Genomic DNA, 25,147 nt, shown 5'->3' with positions numbered 1-25,147 from the left:
TGGTTTCCCTCCTAAATCGAGGGTTTTAACAAGGAGTTACCATTTATTTTGTTTAAAGAAAAAAAATTATATAAATAAAAATGCATTTCATTGAATAATTGAACTTGTCATTAAATAGAAAATAACATTACAGCTTACAAGGCCTTAGTCCTAAATATAGTATAAGAATAACATGAGTTTTGTCTAAGTTACATTCTATAAAATGTAAAACTACACGGACAAAAACTAGTCTAAGAACCTTTAATCTAAGTTTGAATGATAAGATACAAGGTGAAAAGGGGTTAGGCACTCACCTTGCTCAAAGAAACCAGTCTTTTAGACTATGTTGGCCATTGGTCATATCACATTATCCATACAAACAAACATGTAATCAATCAATTGCATCTTAAAACTTGAAAGTAAACGTGACATGTGATCTTGCTCAAAATTAAAAAAGTGTTTGTGTGTGCATGCATAGTGAAAAATTTGAATTCTAGCGTAACGATTATTTCGTTTGGATTTGGATTCTAAATAGGATGACTGTGTGTGGTAGGTGTAGAACCCTACTTCTAGCATTGGATAATTTCATACAAATTGGAATTCAAAACATGGTGATTATGTCACTATATAATGGCATTTTTTTAGTGGCGTTCATAAAAAAAGGCCACTATAGGTACCCTATAGTGGCGTTTTCTAAAAATGCTGCTATAGGCTTATCTATAGCTGCATTCTAAGGGCTCTATAGTGGTGTTTTCAAACACCAGACCTATAGCAGCATTCGAAAATAGCCTATAGTGGTGTTCATGAACGCCACTATAGGCCCTTTAAAAAAAAAAATATTTTAAGGGCTTATAGTGGTGTTCATAAAATTTGGAGAGTTGAAGGAAAAAAACCTTTTGATCAAGACTAGAGGGAGTCACCCTAATCTAGGCGAATTCCTTTGTAAAGCTTTCGAAAACAATGATTTTACTATTTTTAATCATATTTATTTTCCTTAATAACTTATAGTTTAAGAGTTAGAATAAGGTTCCGTCAATTTTGGAATGTTTCTTTGAGACAATTGTTTCAATTTCCGCAATTATCTTAATTTTGTTATTTTTGGTAAAAAATTACTATATCACCACCTAATTACGTGATTTACGTGAATCAGAGTTTTCTATGCATTTTCCAAGCTGCCCTAGGTTTTTCTTTTTACTATTTAAACGTATTGTAGCCACTAGGGCAATTTAGTTTTTCAGATTAATACAAAATTCAAACTTTTTTTCTATTGTTTCTCTTTGGTGGATTCCAGAACTTTATCATCTTGTGAATTTAAGCGACCTCTTGTGGATTCGAGGTCTTCACTCAGAAGCTAATGCATCTAGTTTATTTCTTCCATACAGAAAGCAACGTGTTTGTTTTCTTATAGCTTCCACGACGTAAAAATTACTATCTTACCCCTAGGATGTGGAATTACCATTTTCTCTTAAGACATGGTTAAATTCATGTTGTAAAATGGGATATCTACAGTTGTCAGCCAGTTTGTGGTGGTGCCATGATATCCTTATTTTGCCACCATCCTTCATATTCTTCGATGTCTAGAATACACATTGTTCCATGGAGTCTACTTCTCCTCACAATCACCATTGAATGGATCTTATAATGTTGCTGATCTACTACATTGAAAAATTTAGTTTCAAAAGTGTGATCGAATCCATGTCTCAACTCCGTCAACTTTTATTGATAACTTTATTTGGTGCCAAAAAAAAAAAAAAAAATTCAAATAATATATCTACTTTTTATGTTATCGAATTTATTTGGTGCAAAAAACAAGAATGTTCAAGTAATATATCTCCTTTTTATTCCAGCAAGTACTCACATAGGTACATTATACATGTAAATAATAAATGTGAATTACATTTTGCCAAGAGTTTTGTAACTCAACTGACACCTTCTGATATTTCTAATAGTGATGTCCAAGATTCAAATCCCCTTCTTACAACAATTGAATTTTTTATTTATTTAAAAAAGGAACATGTCGGTCGAAATTCTACACTATAAATCTTTATAAGATTTTGTTAACAGATACCCTAAGGATATTTGTCTAAGAAATACCTTTGGAAATTTTTATGAGAAATGAAAAAAAGTTACTAATTTATTATCGCTTAATGACGCACATACAAAGGGAAGTCGATGTTATTTGGCCATGTATTTGTGCCCTAAATAGTGTAACTAAACCAATGTGTAAGTGTGCATTTGGGAATGACTTTTAAGCTTCTATCACTACCGTTGGATCCATTTAGCATGTTTTTTGCAATGTTATTAATTTTGTTCCATTCTGGCCGGAACAGATGGAATATTTCGTACTGACATGTAATACGGTACAGTAATACCACCCGTTCCAACTTAGGCCAAATTCTAGCTAGTTTCGAGAAGTTCCGGAATATTCCAAAGCCGAAATGTAAATTTGGCCAGTATCAAATTTGGGCATAAAAAAGGAAAAATGAAAAAATCTTTACAAACCCATCAATCTCCCGGTTGTAGTTTGCCTGAATGAATCCAGCCCACTTCTTCTTCCTCTTTTTCTTCTTCTTTCTTTTTTCTTCATTCTTGTCCATTTTGTATCCACTTGGTGACTGGTCTTTTGCTCTTTATTTTCTGTCCTCTAGAGTCTAGTCTTATCTTATTAGCTTTGCTGTCATCTTCTATTATTTTCAAGTTTCAACTTTTCACTTTTGCTTCATCTAGTGTGAGCCACGTGATTGGCTTGGGAAATGATAAAGGAAAGTTAAAAAGAAAAAAAATAAGTGTTAGACACTCAGACTTATTAACTTCATTTCTTCAAAATAAGTTTTTATTTTTATTTTTCCAATTATCCAGGGAAAATGGTACATGTTAATGTTTATTTATTCTAAAAAAATGAGGTATTATTATTACTATTATTTGGGTGTGCTTTGACTTTCACATTTATTGTATTGTTCCTGTGGGGCCTATGGGCCTGATAGCCTCGGCCCATCATGAAACAGGCCCGAGGCCCAGGCCGAGGAGCATAGGCTATTTGTGGCTAGGGTAGGGGAAAGTCTCTTTTCCCAATCCACGCCGAGGACCACCTTATCCTCGGCTTGACAAAGGTGATTTTGGGGATAGACTAACCCCAAAGTAAGCTGTCGTTCTCACATTTAATGCACTCAACTAACCCCCCCTGGGCCGCATTAATGGGGAGGTAACCCCTTGGCAGGATAACGTTGATCAGAGTGAACCACTTGAGTACCGATAAGGCCTCTAATGGGACGGACGGCCAGAAAAAAGGCAAATAGGTGATCAACAGATGGAAGGAGGAGATAGGAAGATGAAAACTATAAAAGAAAAGCTAGTAAAGTAAAGGGAGAGGAGAAAGAAAAAGAGAAAAAGGGGGAGAACAGTCAGGCCTCCTCGGCCACAGGCCAAGGAGCATTCCCCCGTCTCTAAAGAAACTCTTAGCATTTTTTATAAGAAAAGTTCATGCATGGTGATCGACGGCCAGCACCTAAACCTCTCAATCCACTCTCTATAAATTTATTGTTTGGGTTAATTGGGCTGGAAGACCCACCATTCAGGGTCGATCCAAATTGAGTCCTTACAATTGGCGCCGTCTGTGGGAAGGATTAGGGTGCTGGCCTGCGCACCAGGCAAAGGGTTCTAAGTTCTAAGTGTTCGTTTTACAGTAGGTTAAAAAAAAAAATATATGTAGAAGGTTCGCCAAAAAAAAAAAAAAAAAAACACATCCTCAACTCTAGGTGCAAAGCATTCTTAGATCAAAACACACTAAACATGTAAATTTTATTTCAAAACAAGTTTGGACAGTTTAGAGTGCATATGCTACCACATGTATTCATTATAATGGCTAAATCATCTGTACAATAGTATCAAAGGTAGGAAAGATTATGCGTGTTGTGTGTAAAACTTTTGCAATAGAGCAAGAGCATCATTATATGACAAGTAATGATATTGGAGGATTAAACACAATCACACACAATCATAATTGTTTAATGGGGACTATTACCTTCGAGGTACATCATATAACTCCCACATCTCCTAGAAACACATTTACAACCATATTAAAAGCATTTTGATTCTTTTACTTTTTATGATAATAAAGTTATTTGGGCATAATGATAACTATGTTAAAGTTGATTGTCAGGGAGTGGCAAATATTAAATAAACTTATTCGTGTCCTCCACCACCCACAATATTAAATAAACTTATTATGCGTCTGTATTGTCACTAATAGCACGAGCAAAATGGATTGTCAAATGCAAAACTAGGATTCGGTATTCCATAACTGGGATTTATTAATATATGGTTAAGGAATACGTTAATTGGACTCTCCATAATTAATCAATATTGTTTGTTTGAGTTTACACAACTTATGGATTTTAGTTAGCTTAAGCACTCAACTGGTAAAGTCTTTGATGATTGAATAAAAGGTTTGGAGTTCAATTTCTGACTACACCAAAAATTGATTGATGTTTTAGTTTGATGATAAAAAGTTATCATCAGGAGTAGATGTCATATTTAGAAACTCTCTTAAAAATAAAAAAGAGTTTACACAACTTTAATATTATATAAAAGTGATTTAAATGCATCATGCATTATGTTTGCTAAGTTGTATGATAATCACAAGATTTTTTTTTTTAATTTAAAATTTTTGATGTCCTAAGGATATTCATTTAGAAAATATTTTGAAACTCTTTTTATGGGGAAGGATAAAAAAAAAAAGAAAAAAAAAAAGAGAAAAGAAAAATGAAGGAGCTAATTTTTTAGTTTTTTATTTTTTCATAAAAGTGGTGTATCAAAATTTACTTAAAATAGTTCATTAACAAATATCCTATGAATATCAGTTGATTAGACATTTTTTTAATAATTATTTAAAATTTGATTACTATATTTTCTCTATTAAAATACTAGAAATTGTTAGCTGAATTATAAAGATAATCGTAATTAAGATGATTACAATATTAAAAACTAACGCACATCTATAACTATTGCAGACGATTACAATTAAGATGTACACAGCANTAATGAAGAGCTAATTTTTTAGTTTTTATATTTCTCATAAAAGTGGTGTATCAAAATTTACTTAAAATAGTTCATTAACAAATATCCTATGAATATCAGTTGATTAGACATTTTTTTAATAATTATTTAAAATTTGATTACTATATTTTCTCTATTAAAAATACTAGAAATTGTTAGCTGAATTATAAAGATAATCGTAATTAAGATGATTACAATATTAAAAACTAACGCACATCTATAACTATTGCAGACGATTACAATTAAGATGTACACAGCACCAATAACACTTACATCTTTAACATGCTTATCGGGTACAATACTCTCCACAATCATGACGGCAATTTTGGATCATAAAGCTTCGTCATGGAAGTTATCATGGAACATTACCCTACTAGCTCCAATTTATAGTGTAATCTTTTGACTTAACACCAAATTTTCCTATTCATATTTACGAACGCCTAATTATATAGTCTTTTGCAGGGAGTTGTGATATTTGGAATCACAGTATATCTTCAAACATTGGTAATAAGACAAAAAGGGCCAGTTTTCATGACAGCATTTAGGCCATTGGCCACAGTAATTGTAGCCATTACAGGTCTATTCCTTTTAGGCGATGCTTTATATTTTGGAGGGTACGTACGTATGTGGATTATTGAGCTAGATTAGTGAAAAATGAGATTTTATAGAAAAATAAAAATAAAAAGTTACAAATTTGGAATAGCAATTCTCATATTTCTACTTTTACTCCAGCGTTATTGGAGCTATGATGATAATTCTTGGTTTGTACGCAACTCTATGGGGGAAGCAAAGAGAGAAGGCAGAGAAGCTGTCGGAGCAAACCATGTCTGTGGAAGGTACTGAAATCAAACAAGAAAAGTAATAGAGGTAAATAAATATGTGTAGACTGTAAATTCATATAAGTGAAGATGAAGTAATGTAATTTCATATAAGTGAAGAATGAAGTAATGTAATTTATATGTTTGAATCAATTTGTCCAATGGCAATAATCACAGAAACCTCTGCCAAAATGGATGCATATATATTAGAGTTATAACTATGTTATTTAAATCTATTTTCTACTACATGATAAGGAAATCACGTCCTTCTCAAAAAAAAAAAAAAAAAAAAAAAAAAAAAAAAAAAAAAAAAAAAGGAAATCACGTGGGTGATGCAAAGACATAAATAGGCTATATGAATTGTTAGAATATAGGTCTACTTGCTCGAGGACCACACTCTGTCAAATCTACTACATTTTTTTAGTATTGTTGTTCTACGTCGATATTATGCATTGTACTTGTGTACTTTAAACCTAGATTCTTAGGCCTACATTGAGGGCTTTTTTATTTTATATTTTATATTATATATATATATATATTTTATGAGTTTGATAGTTACAATTGAGAATGTTAAATTTGAATTTTGGACATTTCGATTACAATCAAGAAATAATAATTACATTATAAGCATGAGCAGACTCCTCCCATTAAGCTACCGGCTGACATTTTACCTAAATCCTTTTCGTTCAACTCACCACCCGCATAAACCAACTCAACATAAGTGGGAATAAGTGGGCGAGTCGTCCAAAACTTTGCCATGCACATGTGTTTGGATCAATTCTCTTGCACTACACTTAATTAAGTCCAATAACTTACAAGACTTAAAAATAAATAAGGGCTCTCTCTCCTTATTAACGTGGTATTCAATTTATTTTAGAAAGACACTAACTGGCCACTTAAGGTTCATTAACCACATAAAACTCCCACTTTTTCTCATTTAATTTGCCAAATTAATTTATGAAAAATTCATTATAATATTAGAATTAATGTTCCAACAAATACCTTTGCCACCTTACACGAATCCCATACTATTCATGAGCATGGTTTTCAGATCCAGACCATTCAAAGAACTAATAAAGGAAGGTTCAAGGTTTTAAGGTCGGACCAAGATTCAACCAAGGTCGAACCGCGATGATGTCATAATTACTTTAATAATTAATTAAAACTCAAATATAGATATTAAATTTATAAAACTTGAAAATTTGACTAATATATCTATATATGTGAGGGAAATTTAATGATTTTCAAGCATATACTTACAAATTAAATAAGATAAAATCAAACAATAACCATGAAAACATTAAAATTTATAATTAATTTTTGAAGTAAAGTTGAATATTTTTTAAGGATTTTAATTATAATTTTTTTTATTCCTTTTAAGCGATGGATAATTTAATTCAACATAATAGAATTGTGTTAAGTTGTTTTTATAAAATTTAAAAAAAAAAAAATTTGCGTTAAGTTTACTTCAAGTATTTTTTTTTTAATTGTTGAGCATCAACTTGCAAGCTTAGTTGAGTGGTTAGACTCTAGCTCCAACTCTGACCGTGCCAAGGTTCTAGACTTGGTAAGCACACTTTTCCGATTTTTTCTTAATTAACAAGCATGGTTGGACCGCAAATTTCAAATAAATCCGATTCTCTATGTTTAAAAAACCGGATTTTAGTCCAGTTAACCCCCGAATTTCAATCCGGTTTCTGGTTAACCCGATCGGACTACCCAGTCCAGTTTGGGTTTGACAACCTTGTTCATGAGGCAATAAGGGTCTGTTTGGCTGGAGGAGTGAAAAAAGTGATCCTGCTCGTGTGCATACACAATCACTTTTTGATTCCAATCATTTATACTATGTGTACACACAATAACCATGCACACACATTATACTATTCATTCCAATCTCATTATAGTTGTTGCATTTTGTCATTCTCCCTCTTTTAAATGGATGTAAAGAACGCATTTCCTTATCATGAAATCTAGTAGAGGAGATATATATGAAGCCACCTCCATAATTTTCTTATCCTAACAGTAAAGTTAATTTGATGACTATGCCTTGCATTATATAGATTTAAGCAAGCAACACGTGCCTGGTTTGCAATGTTCATTTCCTCTATCTCAGAGATTGGATATTTGGCCTGCTCCTATGTCTTGTCCTTACTACACTACAAAAAAAGCTGCCTATAGCAGCGTTTATTTTTTATTTATTTTTTGAACGTCTCCCTAAGACCATTTAGGTGGTGGTCCTCTTTTTTGCTTTTTACTAACATGTTGTCTACGTATACCTTGATGTTGCATCTAATCTATCGGACGAACATCTTGTTTACAAGCCTTTGGTATGTTGCCCTTGCATTCTTCAATCTGAATGGCATGCCCTTGTAGCAAAAAAGGCCTTAGCTTGTGACGAACGATGTCTACTCTTGGTCAAACTCCTCAAGCTTGATCTGGTTGTAATAAGAAAAAGCATACATGAAGCTCAACAACTGATGTCTAGCCATTGAGTCTACAAGGAGGTCTACCTGTGGGAGGGGGTAGCTATTCTTAGGATAGGCTTTGTTTAGGTTAGTGAAGTCCAAACACATCCTCCACTTCCCATTTGCCTTATTAACCATTACTACGTTGGCCAACCATTTGGGGTGGTAGACCTTTCTAATGAAGCCTGCGTCCAACAGCTTGTGAACTTCTTCGGCTATGGCTTGGTCCCTTTCTTGTGCGAAGACCCTTTTTCTTTGTTGGACAGGTGGAAAGGATAGGGAGATGTTGAGCTAATGGATCATGATATTTGGATTGATCTTGGGCATGTCCTTATGGCTCTAGGCAAAGATATCCAGGTTGTCCCTTAGGAAAAGGATCAACCCATTCCGGACCGAAGGGTTGGCTTGCGTACCAATGCGATTGATTCGATCTGCATGTTTTTCTTCCAGGGAGATGGTTTCTAATCCCTTTGTCAGTTTTACATTCACTTGTTGCTCCTCAATGTTCATGGTGATCATTTGTTTGTCCATCTCCAGCATGGCTACATAGCACCTTGGGCCGCCATCTAATCTCTGCGGGCCTTACCTACCCTACACTCCATAGGGAACTTCAGTAGTAGATGATATGTGGATATGGCTGCCCTCCACGCGTTGAGCGTTGGTTGCCCGATGATGGCATTGTAGGCTAATGAGCAATCCACTACCAAGAAGGTGACATCCTTGGTGATTTGTTGAGGATAGGTGCCAATGGTAACGGGCAATGTGACAAATCCAATGGGCATGACCTTTGTTCCACTGAAGCCTACTAGAAGGATGTTTGATGGCACAAGTCGTTTCTTGCTAATCCTCATTTGTTGGAAGGCCAGATAGTAGAGGATGTCAGCTGAGCTCCTATTGTCCACCAAGACTCATCAGGTATTATAGTCTACTATGGTTAGATTGATCATCAAGGCATCTTCATGAGGGTGGTGGACTCGTCGGGCATCCTCCTTAGTGAAGCTGATGATTGGGTCATCCACCTGAGTAAACTTAGGTGGATGACTGGTAAGCTGAACATTTTGCACCATCTGTAGGTAGGTCCTCCTTGCCTTCCTTGAGGACTTGACCATCGTGCTCCCCTCGACGATCACTCTTATTTCTCTAAGTGGGGCCCTAGGTCATTCCTTGATTCGTTGAATCGGCTCTTGGTCCCTTAGTGGGTTTTCTCCAACCCTTTCTCACCCTACGAATCATTGCAATTTCCCTTGTCTAATGAGGGCTTTTATTTGTTGCTTTAAGTCATAGCAATTGGAGGTGTAGTGCCCATGTTCGCGGTGGAAGTGACAGTACTTATTCCTCGGCCTTTTGTTTGGGTTGCCCTTCAACTTATCGGGCCACGTCACGGCGGGGTCATCCCTAATCTGCATCTAGACCTGATTGAGCAAAGTGTTTAGCAGAGTGAAGATGGCAATTCGTCTCGATGAGGCCTTGACCTTCATTCATCCCTTTTGTCAACCGTTTGGGTTGCCTTTCTTCCCCTGTCCAGACAGGGATCGTCATACTTTTCTCGCTTCTTCAATCCACTCCCTTTGGCGATCACAGCATCCTTAACATTCATATACTTTGTGGCCCGGTATAGCATGTCAACCATGGTCTTTGGATCGTTCTTGTTGTAAGGTTGAAGTTAATCAACCATTTAGTTGGCTTTATTCCTTGACCAATTTGCTTGTAATTTAGTACTTAGCAACCCTGTATTTAGGTGGGAAAATTGTAAGGGTAGTATGTGAGAAGATGTGAAGAAAAGCTCAAGAGTGTGCAAGAAAAATAGAGGCTCGCGGCTAGGGCTCGTGGGTGGATCGCGACTGGCAAGTCGCCAAAGGCTGGCACGTGAGAGGCACACTGGGAAGCTGAAGGGTCGCGCCAGCTATCACGCTACAGGACAAAAGTTCCAGTCTGGCCAGGCCGTTACGTCGCGACTTGAACTCGCGACTTGGACAAGGCGCGAGACCAAGTCGCCAACTTGCCCTGTTTGGCAAAAACTGACATTTTGCATTCCCTTCTCACCCTACTATATATACACACCCTTATACCCATCATTTTGAGAGAGCTTCCAGAGAGAATTTTGTGAGAGAAACCCTAGAGAAAAACAAGATTACCTCATCCCCAATCTTCATCTAAAGAGACTCTACAAATTCCTCTATTCTCTTCCTCTCCATTGTCATACCTTTGAGAGGTCATTTACCAAACCCTTATCTCACCACACTCACGTCTGTGAGAAGGTCCATTTGGTGTTTAGGGAAGTAGTTTGGAAATGAACCAATATACATTGGTTAATGCTATGGACAAGTAGCGGAATCCGGCAAGCTAAAGAAGAAATAGGTTCGGCGTAACCTCGTTGGAGCAAGAAGCTTGGAGAACTTAGGTACTTGGGTAGATTAGGCTTGGAGGGTCTTCTGCTGTTCATGTATCCCAACTATATTCTTTAGTAGATTTTATCACCACTTGGAGGGCGGCGGAGAGGTTTTACGCCGAGGACTTCGGTTTCCTCTTCGATAACACATCGTGTGTTATCCGTGTGTTTGCATCTCTCTTTCCTTTATCTTTGCCTTATATTTACTGCTGTGGATGTGTTTATATTTGGCTTAGATTGTTTTATCAATTCTGTTATAAGTTTATTATCATATTCTGCACATTAATTGTTTGATATAAAACTTGAATTGGTATTTTTGTATCTGGGGGTCTAAATATTCAAGGGTGTTTCATACTCATATTGAACTTTCAATTGGTATCAGAGCGGGTACACTTGTTGTGGTTTTAATACCTAAGTGTGATCCTTGACCCCTTGTTGAGATGGATAGGTCTCAATCTCTCACTGCTCCACCATTTTTTGATGGTAATAACTATGCTTTTTGGAAAGTCCGAATGAGGGCGTTTTTGTGTTCTATGGATGAGGCTGTGTGGGATGCAGTTGAGATAGGTTGGACTAAACCAGAGGCTCCTAAGGCCAACTAGGATAAGGCAGCTCTTGCAGCAGCCAATGCAAATAGTAAAGTTTTAAATGCTATTTTCTATGCTATGTCTCCTGATGAATTCCACAGGATATCTCATATGACAGTGGCCAAGGAAGCTTGGAAAATTTTGGAGACAACTTATCAAGGGACTAAGAAGGTGAAGGACACAAAGCTTCAAATGCTTACCACCAAATTTGAAGAGCTCAAGATGGGTGGTGAAGATGAATCATTTGATTCATTCTATGGGAAGCTCAATGAAATTGTCATTGCTAAACTCAATCTTGGTGAGAAGATTGAAGATACCAAGGTGGTGAGAAAAATTTTGAGGTCCTTGCCTGAAAGTTTTAGAGCAAAAGTCACAGCCATAGAGGAGAGTAAAGACTTGGATGAGATCAAAATTGAAGATCTAATTGGGTCTCTCCAAACATATGAACTAGGACTGCCTTCACACAAGATGAGTAAATCATTTGCTCTTAAAACCATCACTGAAAGAATGGACGATCCCTCTGAAGGAGATGGAGTGGACAAGGAAGTGGCATATCTTGTAAAGAACTTCCAAAAATTTCTGAAGATGAAGGGCAGTGGGAAACCATTTAATATAGGGAAATTTCCATCTTTAAGAGGTGATAAGAAAGAATTTACGAGGAAAGAAGGAAAGGAGTCTCAATCTCCTTCGGACATTGTGTGCTTCGAGTGCAATGGACATGGACACTTCAAAAAGGAATGTCCAAATTATTTGAAGTCAAAAGGAAAGGTTTATGCCACTACTTTAAGTGACTCAGACTCATCAAAATTTGACTCTGAAGAAAGCTGTGACGGAGAAGGAAATTACTCAGCATTCATGACTATTGCACATGTGGGATCTTCAGATGATTTGAGTACTCTTGTGAATGAGCTAGGTGAATGTTCTGATGAGGAGTCCATTGGGATTGTTGAAGAATTAGAAGGAGAAGAAGAAGAAGACGCATCCAGCCTTCAAAAGAATTACGCAATATTTCTTGAGAAATCAGGAGAGTATACAGAGGTGGCAAAGGCAGCCATGAAGAAAATGAAGAGAGCTGAGGAAGATTTCAAAAGCCTGCTAGTTAGATATAAGGAGGCAAAGTGTGAGATTGAAGCACTTAATGGTGAGCTATCAGAAGCTTACACGAAGGTGAGGTTCCTCGAGCAAGAGGTAGTACAAGCTCATGCCAAGGTAGATAGGGTCTCCTCCAGGAAGCTAGATGAAGTTATTTCATCTCAAAGACATGCCTCAGACAAGTCCGGGTTGGATATACCGGAGGGAGCAGCTCATCAGCCAAAGTCACCAAGGAAGTAAAGTTTGTGAAAAACAAAGAGACAGCTGTTGATAAGTCTACTCTAGAGATAGTTGAGGATGAAAAGAAAAAGAATGTGGCTAATCAACGAATGTTTTACAAATCCCGAAATCAATCTGAAGTCAGATTTGGAGCTAGAGGAAGATCTCTCCCAAGACAGCAGCAAGGCCCTAGAATAAACTATATTTGTCACTATTGCGGATTGCAAGGACACACTAGACCAAACTGTCAAAAGCTAAGAGCAGACAACAATGCGAGTGTACCTCAGTCCCGAGGAAGAAGAAACGATTTGAGGTCTTGGGGTGGTGAGCAATCAAGGAGCCAAAACCGTGATTCCGGAATAACGGACGTGATGAAAATGATTGGCGCCTTCACCACTTGCTTAGAGAGCTTCAACAGGAGGTTTGAAAGTCCTAACTCTCGTACCCGATCCGTCAAGGATATCACCCCAAACGCACGTGACGTGTGGGTGACAAAGGGTACTCATGCATAAGCATTATAACATGTTCATGCATCAATTCTTCCTATGCTTTGTGGATATGATTGGTTATTTGTGTTGTGTTTTTGAGTATCTGTTTATTTTGTGGTTTGTTTGTGTTCAAAATGCTTTCTCATTTTTCTTGTTTTTGATCATTCTTCTACTGCTTTCATGTCAAAAATCCAAAAACACATAAAAAGTTGAAAATCCAAAAAATTTGATCACTTTGTTGAGTTTTGTCTCAAAGCATGTTTAGTCTTGTACCTTTGTACTAATGGCTTTGTGCATTTAACGAGCTTAGCTTGTCTCTCATACACTCATATCATTGTGGAAGAAATTCTGAAATCTATGTGATTGTTGTAAATAGATCTTCGACCTTGTCATGAATGATTAGTGAATGGTTTTGTTGATCTTGAGACATGCATAGACTCATGCCTATATATCTTCCCACTCTTTATTTTTATGCTTTAAAAGAGCTCTCTAAATGTAAATCTCCAAATGAAAAGAGATATAGAGCTGCAAAAGCATGTTGCACATACTAGTATTTGACTAGGAAAAATGAAAAGCGACCAAAATAAAATGTATGAAAGATGTTCAAAAAGCCAAAGGCTAACTCATTAATTGAAATTTCAAAAATTTCAGGCATCTATCTCACAATGAGAGTTTCTTTTCTCAAAAATAGCAAATGATATGTTGAATATGGAGCCAAATGAAAAGCTTCAAAGAGTTGTTATCAAGTTCTTGTGGGAGGTCATATATGCATGCTTCTATAATTGAGATAGGTCACATTATCTAGTGCTTGTTGTGTATGCCTTGATTGAATTGATCATTGAAGCTTCACATTGGACTAAGGACTATCTCATTTTTGATATCCACACACAACACACAAGTCTATGTTCAATGAATGCCATATTCATTTGTGTGATTGTACTTGATTAAATGTGTTTTCACATGCTCAATCTTTATTGGTCAAACACAAAAAGATTTTTGAGTGTTTTGTTTTGTTTTTGGAAAGTACTTTACTTTTACAAAAATGTGAAATTTTTTTCAAAAACAGTGTTGCCCTATTTTGGTGACTAAGTCGCAAGTTAGCTTAGTCGCAAACCCCAGTCGCGAGCTCAATTAGAGATTTTTCGTGGCTTACTGGCGAGTCAGTATTCTAGTCGCGAAAAAGACTTAGAAAATTTTTAAAAAAATTTGAGTTTTGCTCTTTTCGCGGCTCATTTTGGCGGCTTGTTCGCGGGTGGAAAGTCCAATCGCGAGGGTTACTCAGAGATTTTCGCAGCTCAGCTCGCGACTCCTTCGCGGCTAAACCTTCCAGTCACGAAAAACACTTAGAAGATTTTTCTAGAATCTTACCTTCACAGTGTTTCGCAGCTTGCCCTGGCGACTTAGTTAAGTCGCGAAAAATGCGTGTTTTGCATTTTTGAAGACAGTTTTTAAAATTGCTTTTCAGTTTTCCAAATTGCTTTTCAGTTTTCCCTCGATTTTCAGTAACTGTTCATTATCTTCTTCACACTCTCTCTCAAACAGTTCGTTTCTCACTGAAAAATCTTGTATCTCTGCATCATTTCTGCATAAAACTCCAAGAATAAGGTATGGGTTTTCTTTCCCTCATTTCATTCTTACTATGTTATCCATTATCTTCTTGTGTTGAACTTTGCACATGTGCTATGCGATATATTGTGTTCATATATGGGTTTGCCTAAAATGGTGATTTTGTTTGTTTGAGGTTATTTTCTTTTGTTGCTGAGTTTATTTTATATCTTGTTTGTACTCCAGCGTGTTTGTCTCTTGTCTGAGCATTGTTCATTTGATAGAGGTTCTCATTCTCTTTAAACATATGGGTTTGAGATCTATGTGGTACTCTCTGTATGTGGCCGTGGGTCATTTGTCTATGGTTCTGTGGTCTTTATAGATTTTATGCTTATGTGTGGAGGGTGTTTCATTTTAGCCATCTGGTATCTTGTTGTTGATCTGATTCTTGTGTTTGTGATTAAAGTGAAATTTTCTCACATTCTTAATTGAATCTAATCAAGTTGTTGTTGATTCCCTGTGGTATTGCATTTGGTACTTTTCTGTGTGTTTGCTATCTTACAGATGTCTCGACAATCCTCGAAAGGAAAAGAGGTGATGTCAGAAGAAGAAATAGTGCCTGTTGCAAAAAGAACACAGTCTTCCTCACAGCCATCCACTGAACTCAATATTGAGTTATTCAGATCTCCTCAGCACCAAGATGCCTACTTCAATATTTTTGACCGGGGAATTCCTATAGTGGAACGAGAGGTCAGATTTGACACTTTGGACACAACTTTTGTCCCTCGGATCTTCGAGACAAAAGATTAGGCAGCTCTATTTGGAAATTTTGTTGATCCGATGATTGAACTAGTGAAGGAATGTCTCGCCAACACAGTTGATCTTGAGAGTGAACTACATTGTCTGGTAAGAGGAACGGAGTTCATCATTAATCCAGACACCATAGCTGAACTTCTCAAAATCACACGACCTGTGGATGCTGACCTTACTCCGTATGATGATCGTACTCCAGCGATTCAGGACATTCTCCAAATTCTTGGTCCTGACCATGACATTTCTAACACAAGCACATTAATTAGTACTACCAAGTTTTCACCTGAGTTGACTACATTGAAGCTAATTATATTTTCAAACCTCTATCCGTTGACCAACACGGTGTATATAAATCTTGGAAGGGCTCAATTTCTATGTGATCCCATCACTGGCACCACCATTGACATCTGTGCCTATATTTATCACATCATAAGAAAGACAACAACCAGAACAGTAGCACGAAGGTGCCTTCCATTCTGTAGTCTTATTATGAACTTCGTTCTACGTGAAAGTGTTACTCCTCCCTCAATTGGGAACGTGATTGCTCGTCCTCGACCAATCTCTATGTTCACTCTACAGGCCAGCAAGAGTCATTCATCCAAAGCTCCAAAGAGTGCACATCTATTTTCTCCTACTTCCTATACTTTTGAGCAACCGGACACTACACAACCGTAGTCTACCCCTCAGCCTGACAAGTTGCAAATGCTCTTTGATAACCTTCACAAACGTCTTACGGAAATGGAAAAGACCCTTAGAGATGGCCAAAAAGAGCAGTCGGAGAGATTGGTTGCCATGCAGGATCAGATTGATGTGTTAGCAGCTCAAGTTGATGGCATTTTCACAAAGCTAAAATAGTGACCCTTTGGCCATTCCGGTTAAAAAGGGGGAGAATATTTGGGGGCAGCTCTTGAGGGGGAGTGCTCATTTTGAGGGGGAGTTTAAATATTTGTTTTCTTTAAGTTTGATACACTGGTTTTTAGTCTATTTTAAATATTTGTGTTTTAATTTTGATACACTTGTGAATCTTTGGTGTTTACTTATATAGTATGATGTGATTTAGCTTTAAGCACTGTTTGATTGTAGTTTTGTACCCATTGATGCTTTTGTAAGTTTTCAGGGTTGTTTCTTGTTCTTATGCACTGTTTGTAGGCTTGTATGGTTTGTGCCATGTATTTGCAAAACTTTGCATATGCAGCCTTTGTGCTTTATGCTTTGGTACTTGTTAATGCCTTGCATTATCTTAAGTACAACACTCTTGTGCCCGTGTAGGATTGTTCCTAGATGCATATATATTTGTATGCATTGGTTGAGTGTTGGACTTGCAAATGATTCTCTTCAATTGAGTTTATCATTTTTGCATGTCCAGATGTTCATTCCTTGTGTAAATGAACATAGTAATCACTTTTGCTTAAGTGACTACTAGTGTTGATCTTGCCATGAATTATTACTTTTATGCCTATGTTCATTTTTACTTGATCATGCTTATTTTGCTCCATATGCATATTAAGTTTTCTGCATACAATGATATTGCTATGTTATTGTGTTTCAGGAGTTACTTATTCATATGTTCAAGAGCTTTACGGAATCTAGAGTTAGGTGTGAGTGAGTTTTCCAACTGTTCCCAACTCACGTTTAAGTCTAGAGTCTGTTGTAGGGTTTTGTCACGGAATAGCCAAAGGGGGAGATTATAAGATTGAAGTTAATCAACCATTTAATTGGCTTTATTCCGTGACCAATTTGCTTGTAATTTAGCATTTAGCAACCCTGTATTTAGGTGGAAAAATTGTAAGGGTAGTATGTGAGAAAATGTGAAGAAAAGCTCAAGAGTGTGCAAGAAAAATAGAGGCTCGCGGCTAGGGCTCGCGGGTGGATCGCGACTGGCAAGCCGCCAAAGGCTAGCACATGAGAGGCATACTAGGAAGCTGAAGGGTCGCACCAGCTGTCACGCTATAGGACAAAAGTTCCAGTCTAACCAGGCCGTTACGTCGCGACTTGAACTCGCGACTTGGACAAGCCGCGAGACCAAGTCGCCAACTTGCCATGTTTGGTAAAAACTGACGTTTTGCATTCCCTTCTCACCCTACTATATATACACCCTTATACCCATCATTTTGAGAGAGCTTCCAGAGAGAATTTTGTGAGAGAAACCCTAGAGAAAAATAAGATTGCCTTATCCCCAATCTTCATCTAAAGAGACTCTACAAATTCCTCTACTCTCTTCCTCTCCATTATCATACCCTTGAGAGGTCATTTACCAAACTCTTATCTCACAACACCCACGTCTGTGAGAAGGTCCATTTGGTGCTTAGGGAAGCAGTTTGGAAAGGAACCAATATACATTGGTTGATGCTATGGTCAAGTAGCAGAATCTGGCAAGCTAAAGAAGAAATAGGTTCGGCGTAACCTCATTGGAGTAAGAAGCTTGGAGGGCTTAGGTACTTGGGTAGATTAGGCTTGGAGGGTCTTTTGCTGTTCATGTATCCCAACTATATTCTTTAGTGGATTTTATCACCGCTTGGAGGGCGGCGGAGAGGTTTTACGCCGAGGACTTCGGTTTCCTCTTCGATAACACATCGTGTGTTGTCCGTATGTTTGCATCTCTCTTTCCTTTATCTTTGCCTTATATTTACTGCTGTGGATGTATTTATATTTGGCTTAGATTGTTTTATCAATTCTGTTATAAGCTTGTTATCGTATTCCGCACATTAATTGTTTGATATAAAGCTTGAATTTGTATTTTTGTATCTAGGGTTCTAAACGTTCAAGGGTGTTTCATACCCATATTGAACTTTCACTTGTAAAAAGAGAATAAGAACTTTTCAGATTGGAGTCCATTGGTAAAGTCTGTGACCAAGACCTTATCGTCGGTTTCGTCGATCAGTAGTGCTTCCTTATTGAACCGGGTGACATACGACCCTAAGCTCTTGTCATCTCGCTTTTTGATGTTCAGGAGGCTTGCCGAGGACCTCTTGTATCGATGACCCCCAATGAAATGTGTGACAAATAGCCCACTTGATTCCTCAAAGGTCAAGACAGAATTGAGGGCTATCTTGCTGAACCATACTCAGGCTAGTCCTTTGAGTGTGGTGGAGAAGGCTCTACACATGATCTTTTCCAGGACCCTTTGGAGGTGCATGAGGATTTTGAACGACTCCAGGTGGTCGAGGGGGTCCTTCGATCCATTGTATGCTTTCACTTTTGGCATTCTGAACTTAGCAGGAAAGGGGAAAGATGTGACCAGTGTAGTGAATGGAGAATCGATACAATGGACTAGTTCGTCCAAGCTAGTGGACACCCGACCCTTCAGGGCATTCATCATCATATACATCTTCTCTTTTATTGTCTGCATCTTTTGTGCCATGCACAAGACGCCGACTTCCAGCTCAGAGGGATCACTGGTATCCTGTTGATCCCGCCTACTAACGACGTTGCTTACCTCTTGGTTGTCCCTTTCTTGGGGATCATTCATCAGGAGACGATTGTTGTCATGTTTGTCCTTATCTTGTCTGTCATTCTAGTCATTTGATTCTTGCCCATTCCGTTACTCCAACTGTTGTTCCAACTCATGGTTCTACTAGATGAGCCGTTCAACTATCGGCAAGGGTTTGTACCTACCTATGCAATGCATTGGGTAGGCTCCCAGTCTCTTGGTTGGTGGTGGAAATCGATCATGTCAGGACCATACAACTTTTTGTCTTTAAAACGACGATATGGCTTATCACTTATTCTCACAAACGGCACCAACTGATGATGCACAAAAATCGTCAGTGAGTTGATCGTCCACACATGTGCCAATGGGTGTACTTGAAGAACAAATGAGAATAACCAATTAAAGGGCATCGGTGGGGTACCAGCCAAAGTCCCTCTGAAGATTAAGTCAGTGATGGAAGAATCTCTAAGAACTCAAGAGTGCAAGAGTTGGGGAGAATTCACGTACCTCAAGAAGGGTAAGGTTTATGGTTTATATAGTGGTAGAGAGTTGACCCGAATCCTTAGGTATGAGGGAATTTCCTTGTAGAGAGAAGAATCCAAGATACTTGGGACCGCCTTTCCATATACAGAAGATCTGATTGCATGGTAGGGTTTTTGGTTGTGACGTGCAAGTAATGTCCATGTAAGGATGTGTGAGTGGGCCCCACATAATGCCCATGGAAACCCTAGGGTGAGGGGTTGTTAAGATCGGAGATGGCTTGATCTGTTAGCCCACGGGTTGCTCATCCCTTTTGGGGTTGTTAGGGAGGTTCGGCACCCCCATATTGATTAGTCAAAAATTATCCTCATCATAAATATATATATATATATATATATATATATTTATGTATGTATATATATATCATTGTTCAAGCACATATATTTCTTTCAAATACATATTTAACATCACATATGTAGTAATCAAATATATTTATGATGTTTCTTATTCTTTGCTATAAATCAATTTAATAATATTATTGAAATAAAAATGTAATAATTGTAATAAAATACTATAAGAAAAAATATAACTAATTAGGATAAGATTACTTACCACAGATAGCACACCATAAAAGAATTTTCCCTAACCCTTCCTCTAAAGTCCTTACGTTTTGTTTGTTTCGATGGAAAATCTTGTATAAAGATAGTTTTCTTGTTTTTCCGTGTTTGGTATCTAGCATTAAAAAAAAAAAAAAAAAAAAAGTCAATGGAAAACTATTTTTGGTCAACAAAAAAAGTATGACTTATTTTTAAAGATTGCTGTCCACTATTTTTTTTTTTTTTAGAAAACAACTTTATCTCACAACAAACTAAAATAAGGGAAGTTTGGAGTTTTTATTTTTATTTTTATTTTTTATCTATTTTTTTTAGCTCTTTTAAGATTGCTACCAAACATAGAAAAATGATATAATTTTATAGAAAATACTTTTTGAAAAATGACTCATTTTTTAGAAAATATTATCGCTAAAACAAATAGAGATATCACCTAAAAAAATTTTCAGGTACCATTTATTGAACAATTAAATAATTAACAGAAAACTTGTAATGGTAGCTAGCCAGAAGAGAAGATTCTAAAATATCCAATAAATCCCTAGAGGCCAGAGGTAAAGCCTATAAAATGAATATGACAAAATTTCGGTACAGTACCTTAAATGCTGTTCCTTATGTTTTCCTTTTAAAATTAAGCCATGTGACTACTTATCATAAAAATACACTTTCATCATATGAGAAAAAATCCACATGACAGAATTTTAAGAGGTGAACTTAAAAAATAGTACCTAAGTACTGTACGGGGGATGAAAACCAAGGCAAAGTCACTTGTAAAAGAGGAAAGTGGATCTGGACTCATCTCTATGCTTTTCAAAAACACCATCCTTCCCTCTTCTTTTTTTTCCTTGTTAGATCTGCAGACCTCAAAGTCAAAGCCTAGGCTAGTAGAATTTTTTTTTTTTTTTTTAATTTTGAAAATGCTGTAAAAAATATTAATTATTTTTTCATAATTATAAAAAAAATGATTTAGTAATATATACCTAAAAGCATATGTTAGAAAAACACTTCTTTTTCTTCTTCTTCTTCTTTTTTTGTGTGTGTGTGTGTGTATTTACGAAGTCCACACTTCAAATCTTGACACTCCAAGCATAACAATTTGTAGTTTCTATCTACAAGTTAACACAATAGTGGAAATAGAAAAGAATGATTGTTTTACCAAGACAGATGTTAACACCAATACCGAAAATATAAGTCTAAACCTTTTTTGGTTTATATCCTAAAACTCATAGGATATTTAGATAGTCTCACAATTGACCAAAAATATCCACATAAAATATTATAATTTCATATAATGCTTAGATTTAATGAATGATGAGATTTGTTAGGTTTTTACCTCAAGTGTGTCTTTAGTCTTTCTCTACTTAAATATTTTGAATATTCCCCTCTTTGAAAATATCTGTAATTATAAGTTGACTTAATTAACTTATCAACTTATAAATAGCTAGAGTTTCAACCTTATTTTCTAAGAATTCTCTTAGTAATATTATTATGAAATTGACACCACCAAAAAAAAAAAAGTTTAATTAAATACCCCATTTTATAAGTCTTTTTTTTTTGGCATATTACAGTTACTGTCTGCTTAAGCGTTTTTCTTTTCATGTAACGGTTCTCTTAAGCAATTTTTTATTTTATTTTTATGAAATAAGAGTCTTATTAGAAGGAATTTGTAGATTAGGCTTCTTCCACTATATATATATATATATAAATATAGTAATAGATAACATTTGATTCTAACCATCTCTCTCTCAATTAAATAGGTTTCTTCTTTCTCACTAAGGTTTGAGTTTGATAAAAGGAAGAGGAAGGAAAATGGTAAAATTATTATCAATTTTACTAAAAAAAGCTTTAGAAATTAATAAGAAAAATCATTGTGTATTATTAGCATAATGGTTACTCAAAAATAAACAAGTTCTTGTAGGGTGAGGGGCAAGAGTGAGATTTAAGTTTAAAATAAAGTTTAATACACATATACACTTAGATTAAACTAGAGTAAATTTTTATCTCAAAAAAAAAAAAAAAAAAAATAAATAAAAGACAATGAATGTATAAGTCATTTTCAAAACATAATAAATAAATGAATTTTATGAATATTTATAATGATAGAGTTATTACAAATTTTATTATATAAATTTACAAACTGATAATTAGTATAATAAAAAATGTAATTTAAATATTTATTTTATTATGTTGATGAAGATCAATACACATCATTATTACATTATTAGTAGTATATCACTATAGGTTTACTTGGTAAAATTTATAATGTCACTAGCTACCATCAATTAGAGGAAAAAGAGATCACGTACGGAAGAATGAGAAAAATTTACAGATGGCTCGAGGAGGGAGGGGGATCACAATTCATCTGGGAAAAAAGAAGCATCATTTCCTTGCTCCCTATTAAATAATAAGAATATATGATTATAATTATTCAATCATGGGGTAAAATCTCATATGAAATTTAATTATAGAAAAAATAACGAATTCAATATGAGTATTTGTGTTTCTTATGCATGGAGAGAGGTATCTTTCTAGATAATAAAAATTAAAATCTTCTTGCTTGCAGGAAAAATGACACAAAATTAGTACCAATCTTACGAAATTCTTCTTCTTGGGTCTGCTGGGTGAGAAAACTGCCAACCAAATTTATAAAGTCATGCCATTAATTAAAAAATTGTGTTTAATTCCTTTTTTTATATTTTAATTTTATATTTAGAGCCGTGTTAGGGAGGACACTATTTTACGCAGGACTTGAACACACTTCCCAGCGTTTGCATCTGCCTTGGCCAACTTAATTCCATCAATTACCTTTATCTTAGCAGTTTTGTGCAGGTATGGATAAAGCATAATTTCTCCTTATTGTGTTTTCTGATTCTTGATGTAGATTAGTTCTTTTGGATTTTATTCTTTTATTATTTTTTTTTTTTAATTGAAGATATGTTGGTATTGAGGCCTTATGCTTTCAGTCTATTAATAACCTCCAGCCTCCAGGAGCTTAGAGATAGCACTATAAAAAACACTTGTGGCCTTAGGCCAAAATGTGGCCATAGGCCGATTTGGCCTATAGCCACGTTTTATGGCCGCGTTTTCAAATGTGGCCCAAACCCTGTGACTATAGGCCAGAAGGGTTCTATGACCGCACTTTTCAAACGCGGCTAAGACCAGCTCCTATGGCCCAACCTTTTTACAAAAGAAGCCGCATTTAGAGAGACAATAAGCGATTTTTTTAATTTTTTTTTAATAATAATTAGATAGTTATAATCAGAGAGAGAATTTGAATACTAATCATGAACACGCTAACAATTAAAAACTCTTAGCATGAGCAAATTAATTCAAGTACATGTGAACAAAAATAATAAACAATATATAAAAATGAAGCTTACAAACTATTATCTCTTGTCATTAAAAAAAAAAAAAAAAAAAAAAGAGTAGAACTTTCCTCTCAAGAAAAAAGAAAAAAAAGAATCATGCATGACTTGTTGCTTCCCCTTAACTATCATATCAAAATTTAAAAACTCCCCCTTGGGAAGGATGACTTTTGGGAGAAAACCCACTTTTATACAAATTATGAAAATCCAACAAACAGGGTTAGGGCATACTTAGTTATGCAAATTAAATTCAAACACTGTGCATTGACTTATAAAAATATAAACAATATTATTTTTAAATATAATTATTCTCATATTAAAATTGAATTATTCAATTCTGTCATATAAGTATCCCAAAACAATCTACATTGAATTACTTTTATAATTCTTACTAAAATGCTAATGGTAATATGTTTGCAAGGTTTGGTAATTTTTAACCTTTTACTAGAATATAGCCCTCTCATTGACATATCATGCCTTTTTCTTTATGCTTTCAAATTTCCAAAATAATTTCTTGATTCGTGAGCAACTAAATTTTGTTATTCAGGATGGAGAAATTACAGATTTCAAAGCGTAGTTCTCAAGCCAAGATATTGGGAACTATTGTGGCATTTGCTGGTGCAACACTGATGACCCTGTACAAGGGTATCGCTTTGATTTCTCTACATAATCACCACTCACATCAGTCTCTCCATTCGTCAAAAGTATTCTTAGACAAAGATTCAATAAAAGGTTCCCTCATGCTTGGCGTTTCATACATTTCATTGTCGGCGTTCTTCATCTTACAGGTGATCTTCTGGCTTCAGCGTTGAATTAATGCTAAATTTCAGCCATATTTTCATCTACGGTCGGTAATCTCTAATAAAATATGTTGGCTGTAACAAGAGGTAAATGTAATATCCTTATTATTTAGCTAACAAAATATTGCAGTTGCTCTGAAATTAATTAGAGTTTCGGGTGAGTGTCAAGTTGGTCTTTGAATTTCGATAAGAATAATTATTCTCTGATATAAGTTTAATGGTAAATAAAATTTTGTTTGTATTTACCGTTAAAGCTGATAGATTTAATAAATAACATTCACATCTTAAAAATAGTATTACAAAATAATTGATAATGTAGGGGGAATAAAATTTGTACATTATGTGATATTGTGATTAGATCGCAGGAAAAAAAGTGCTCGTGATAATAAAGTTTTTTTTGTTTTTTTTTGGGGGGGGGGGGGGGGGTAGAAATCGTGATAATAAAGTTATTTGGGCATAATGATAACTATATTAAAGTTGATTGTCAAGGAGTGGCAAACATTAAATAAACTTATTCGGTGTCCCCCACCCCCACAATGAATGGGTAGCGCACTTCTCAAAAACACAAAAAAAAAAACTTATGCATCTGTATTGTCACCAATAGCACGAGCAAAATGGATTGTCGGATACAATACCAAGATTCGGTATTCCATAATTGGGATTTATTAATATATGGTTAAGGCATACGTTAATTGGACTCTCCATAATTAGTCAATATTGTTTGTTTGAGTTTACACAATTTATAGGTTTTAGTTAGCTCAAGTACTTAACTGGTAAAGTCTTTGATTGTTGAATAAAAAATTTGGAGTTCAATTCCCGCGTACACAAAAAACTGATTGATGTCTTAGTTTGATGATAAAGAGTTATTATCAGGAGCATATGTCATATTTAAAAACTCTCTTAAAAATAAAAAAGAGTTTACACAACTTTAATATTATATAAAAGTGATTTAGATGCATCGTGCATTATGTTTGCTAAGTTGTATGATAATCACAAGATTTTTTTTTTTTTTTA

The 25,147-nt window shown here is 35.6% G+C and overlaps 1 protein-coding gene and 1 long non-coding RNA gene across 2 annotated transcripts in view; both read left to right on the top strand.

Annotated features, from left to right (window-relative positions):
* Nucleotides 1-5,356: 5,356 nt before the first annotated feature.
* LOC136068735 (uncharacterized) lies at nt 5,357-5,896 on the top strand. Its single transcript, XR_010630045.1, has 3 exons — nt 5,357-5,425; nt 5,497-5,648; nt 5,767-5,896. It is a non-coding gene; the product is annotated as an uncharacterized LOC136068735 (long non-coding RNA).
* A 10,292-nt stretch (nt 5,897-16,188) lies between these two features.
* The window catches only part of LOC112000144 (WAT1-related protein At5g07050), a 17,999-nt gene continuing 9,040 nt past the window's right edge, over nt 16,189-25,147 (top strand). Inside the window, 4 exon segments of the mRNA XM_065776128.1 lie at nt 16,189-16,275; nt 22,650-22,725; nt 22,728-22,797; nt 23,881-24,121. Coding sequence (XP_065632200.1) covers nt 16,189-16,275; nt 22,650-22,725; nt 22,728-22,797; nt 23,881-24,121 — 474 coding nt within the window.

The sequence above is a fragment of the Quercus suber genome, unplaced genomic scaffold (assembly GCF_002906115.3).
Source record: "Quercus suber isolate HL8 unplaced genomic scaffold, Cork oak 2.0 scaffold_8, whole genome shotgun sequence".
In the NCBI taxonomy this organism is placed as follows: domain Eukaryota; kingdom Viridiplantae; phylum Streptophyta; class Magnoliopsida; order Fagales; family Fagaceae; genus Quercus; species Quercus suber.
This window is presented reverse-complemented; position numbering and strand designations above follow the sequence as displayed.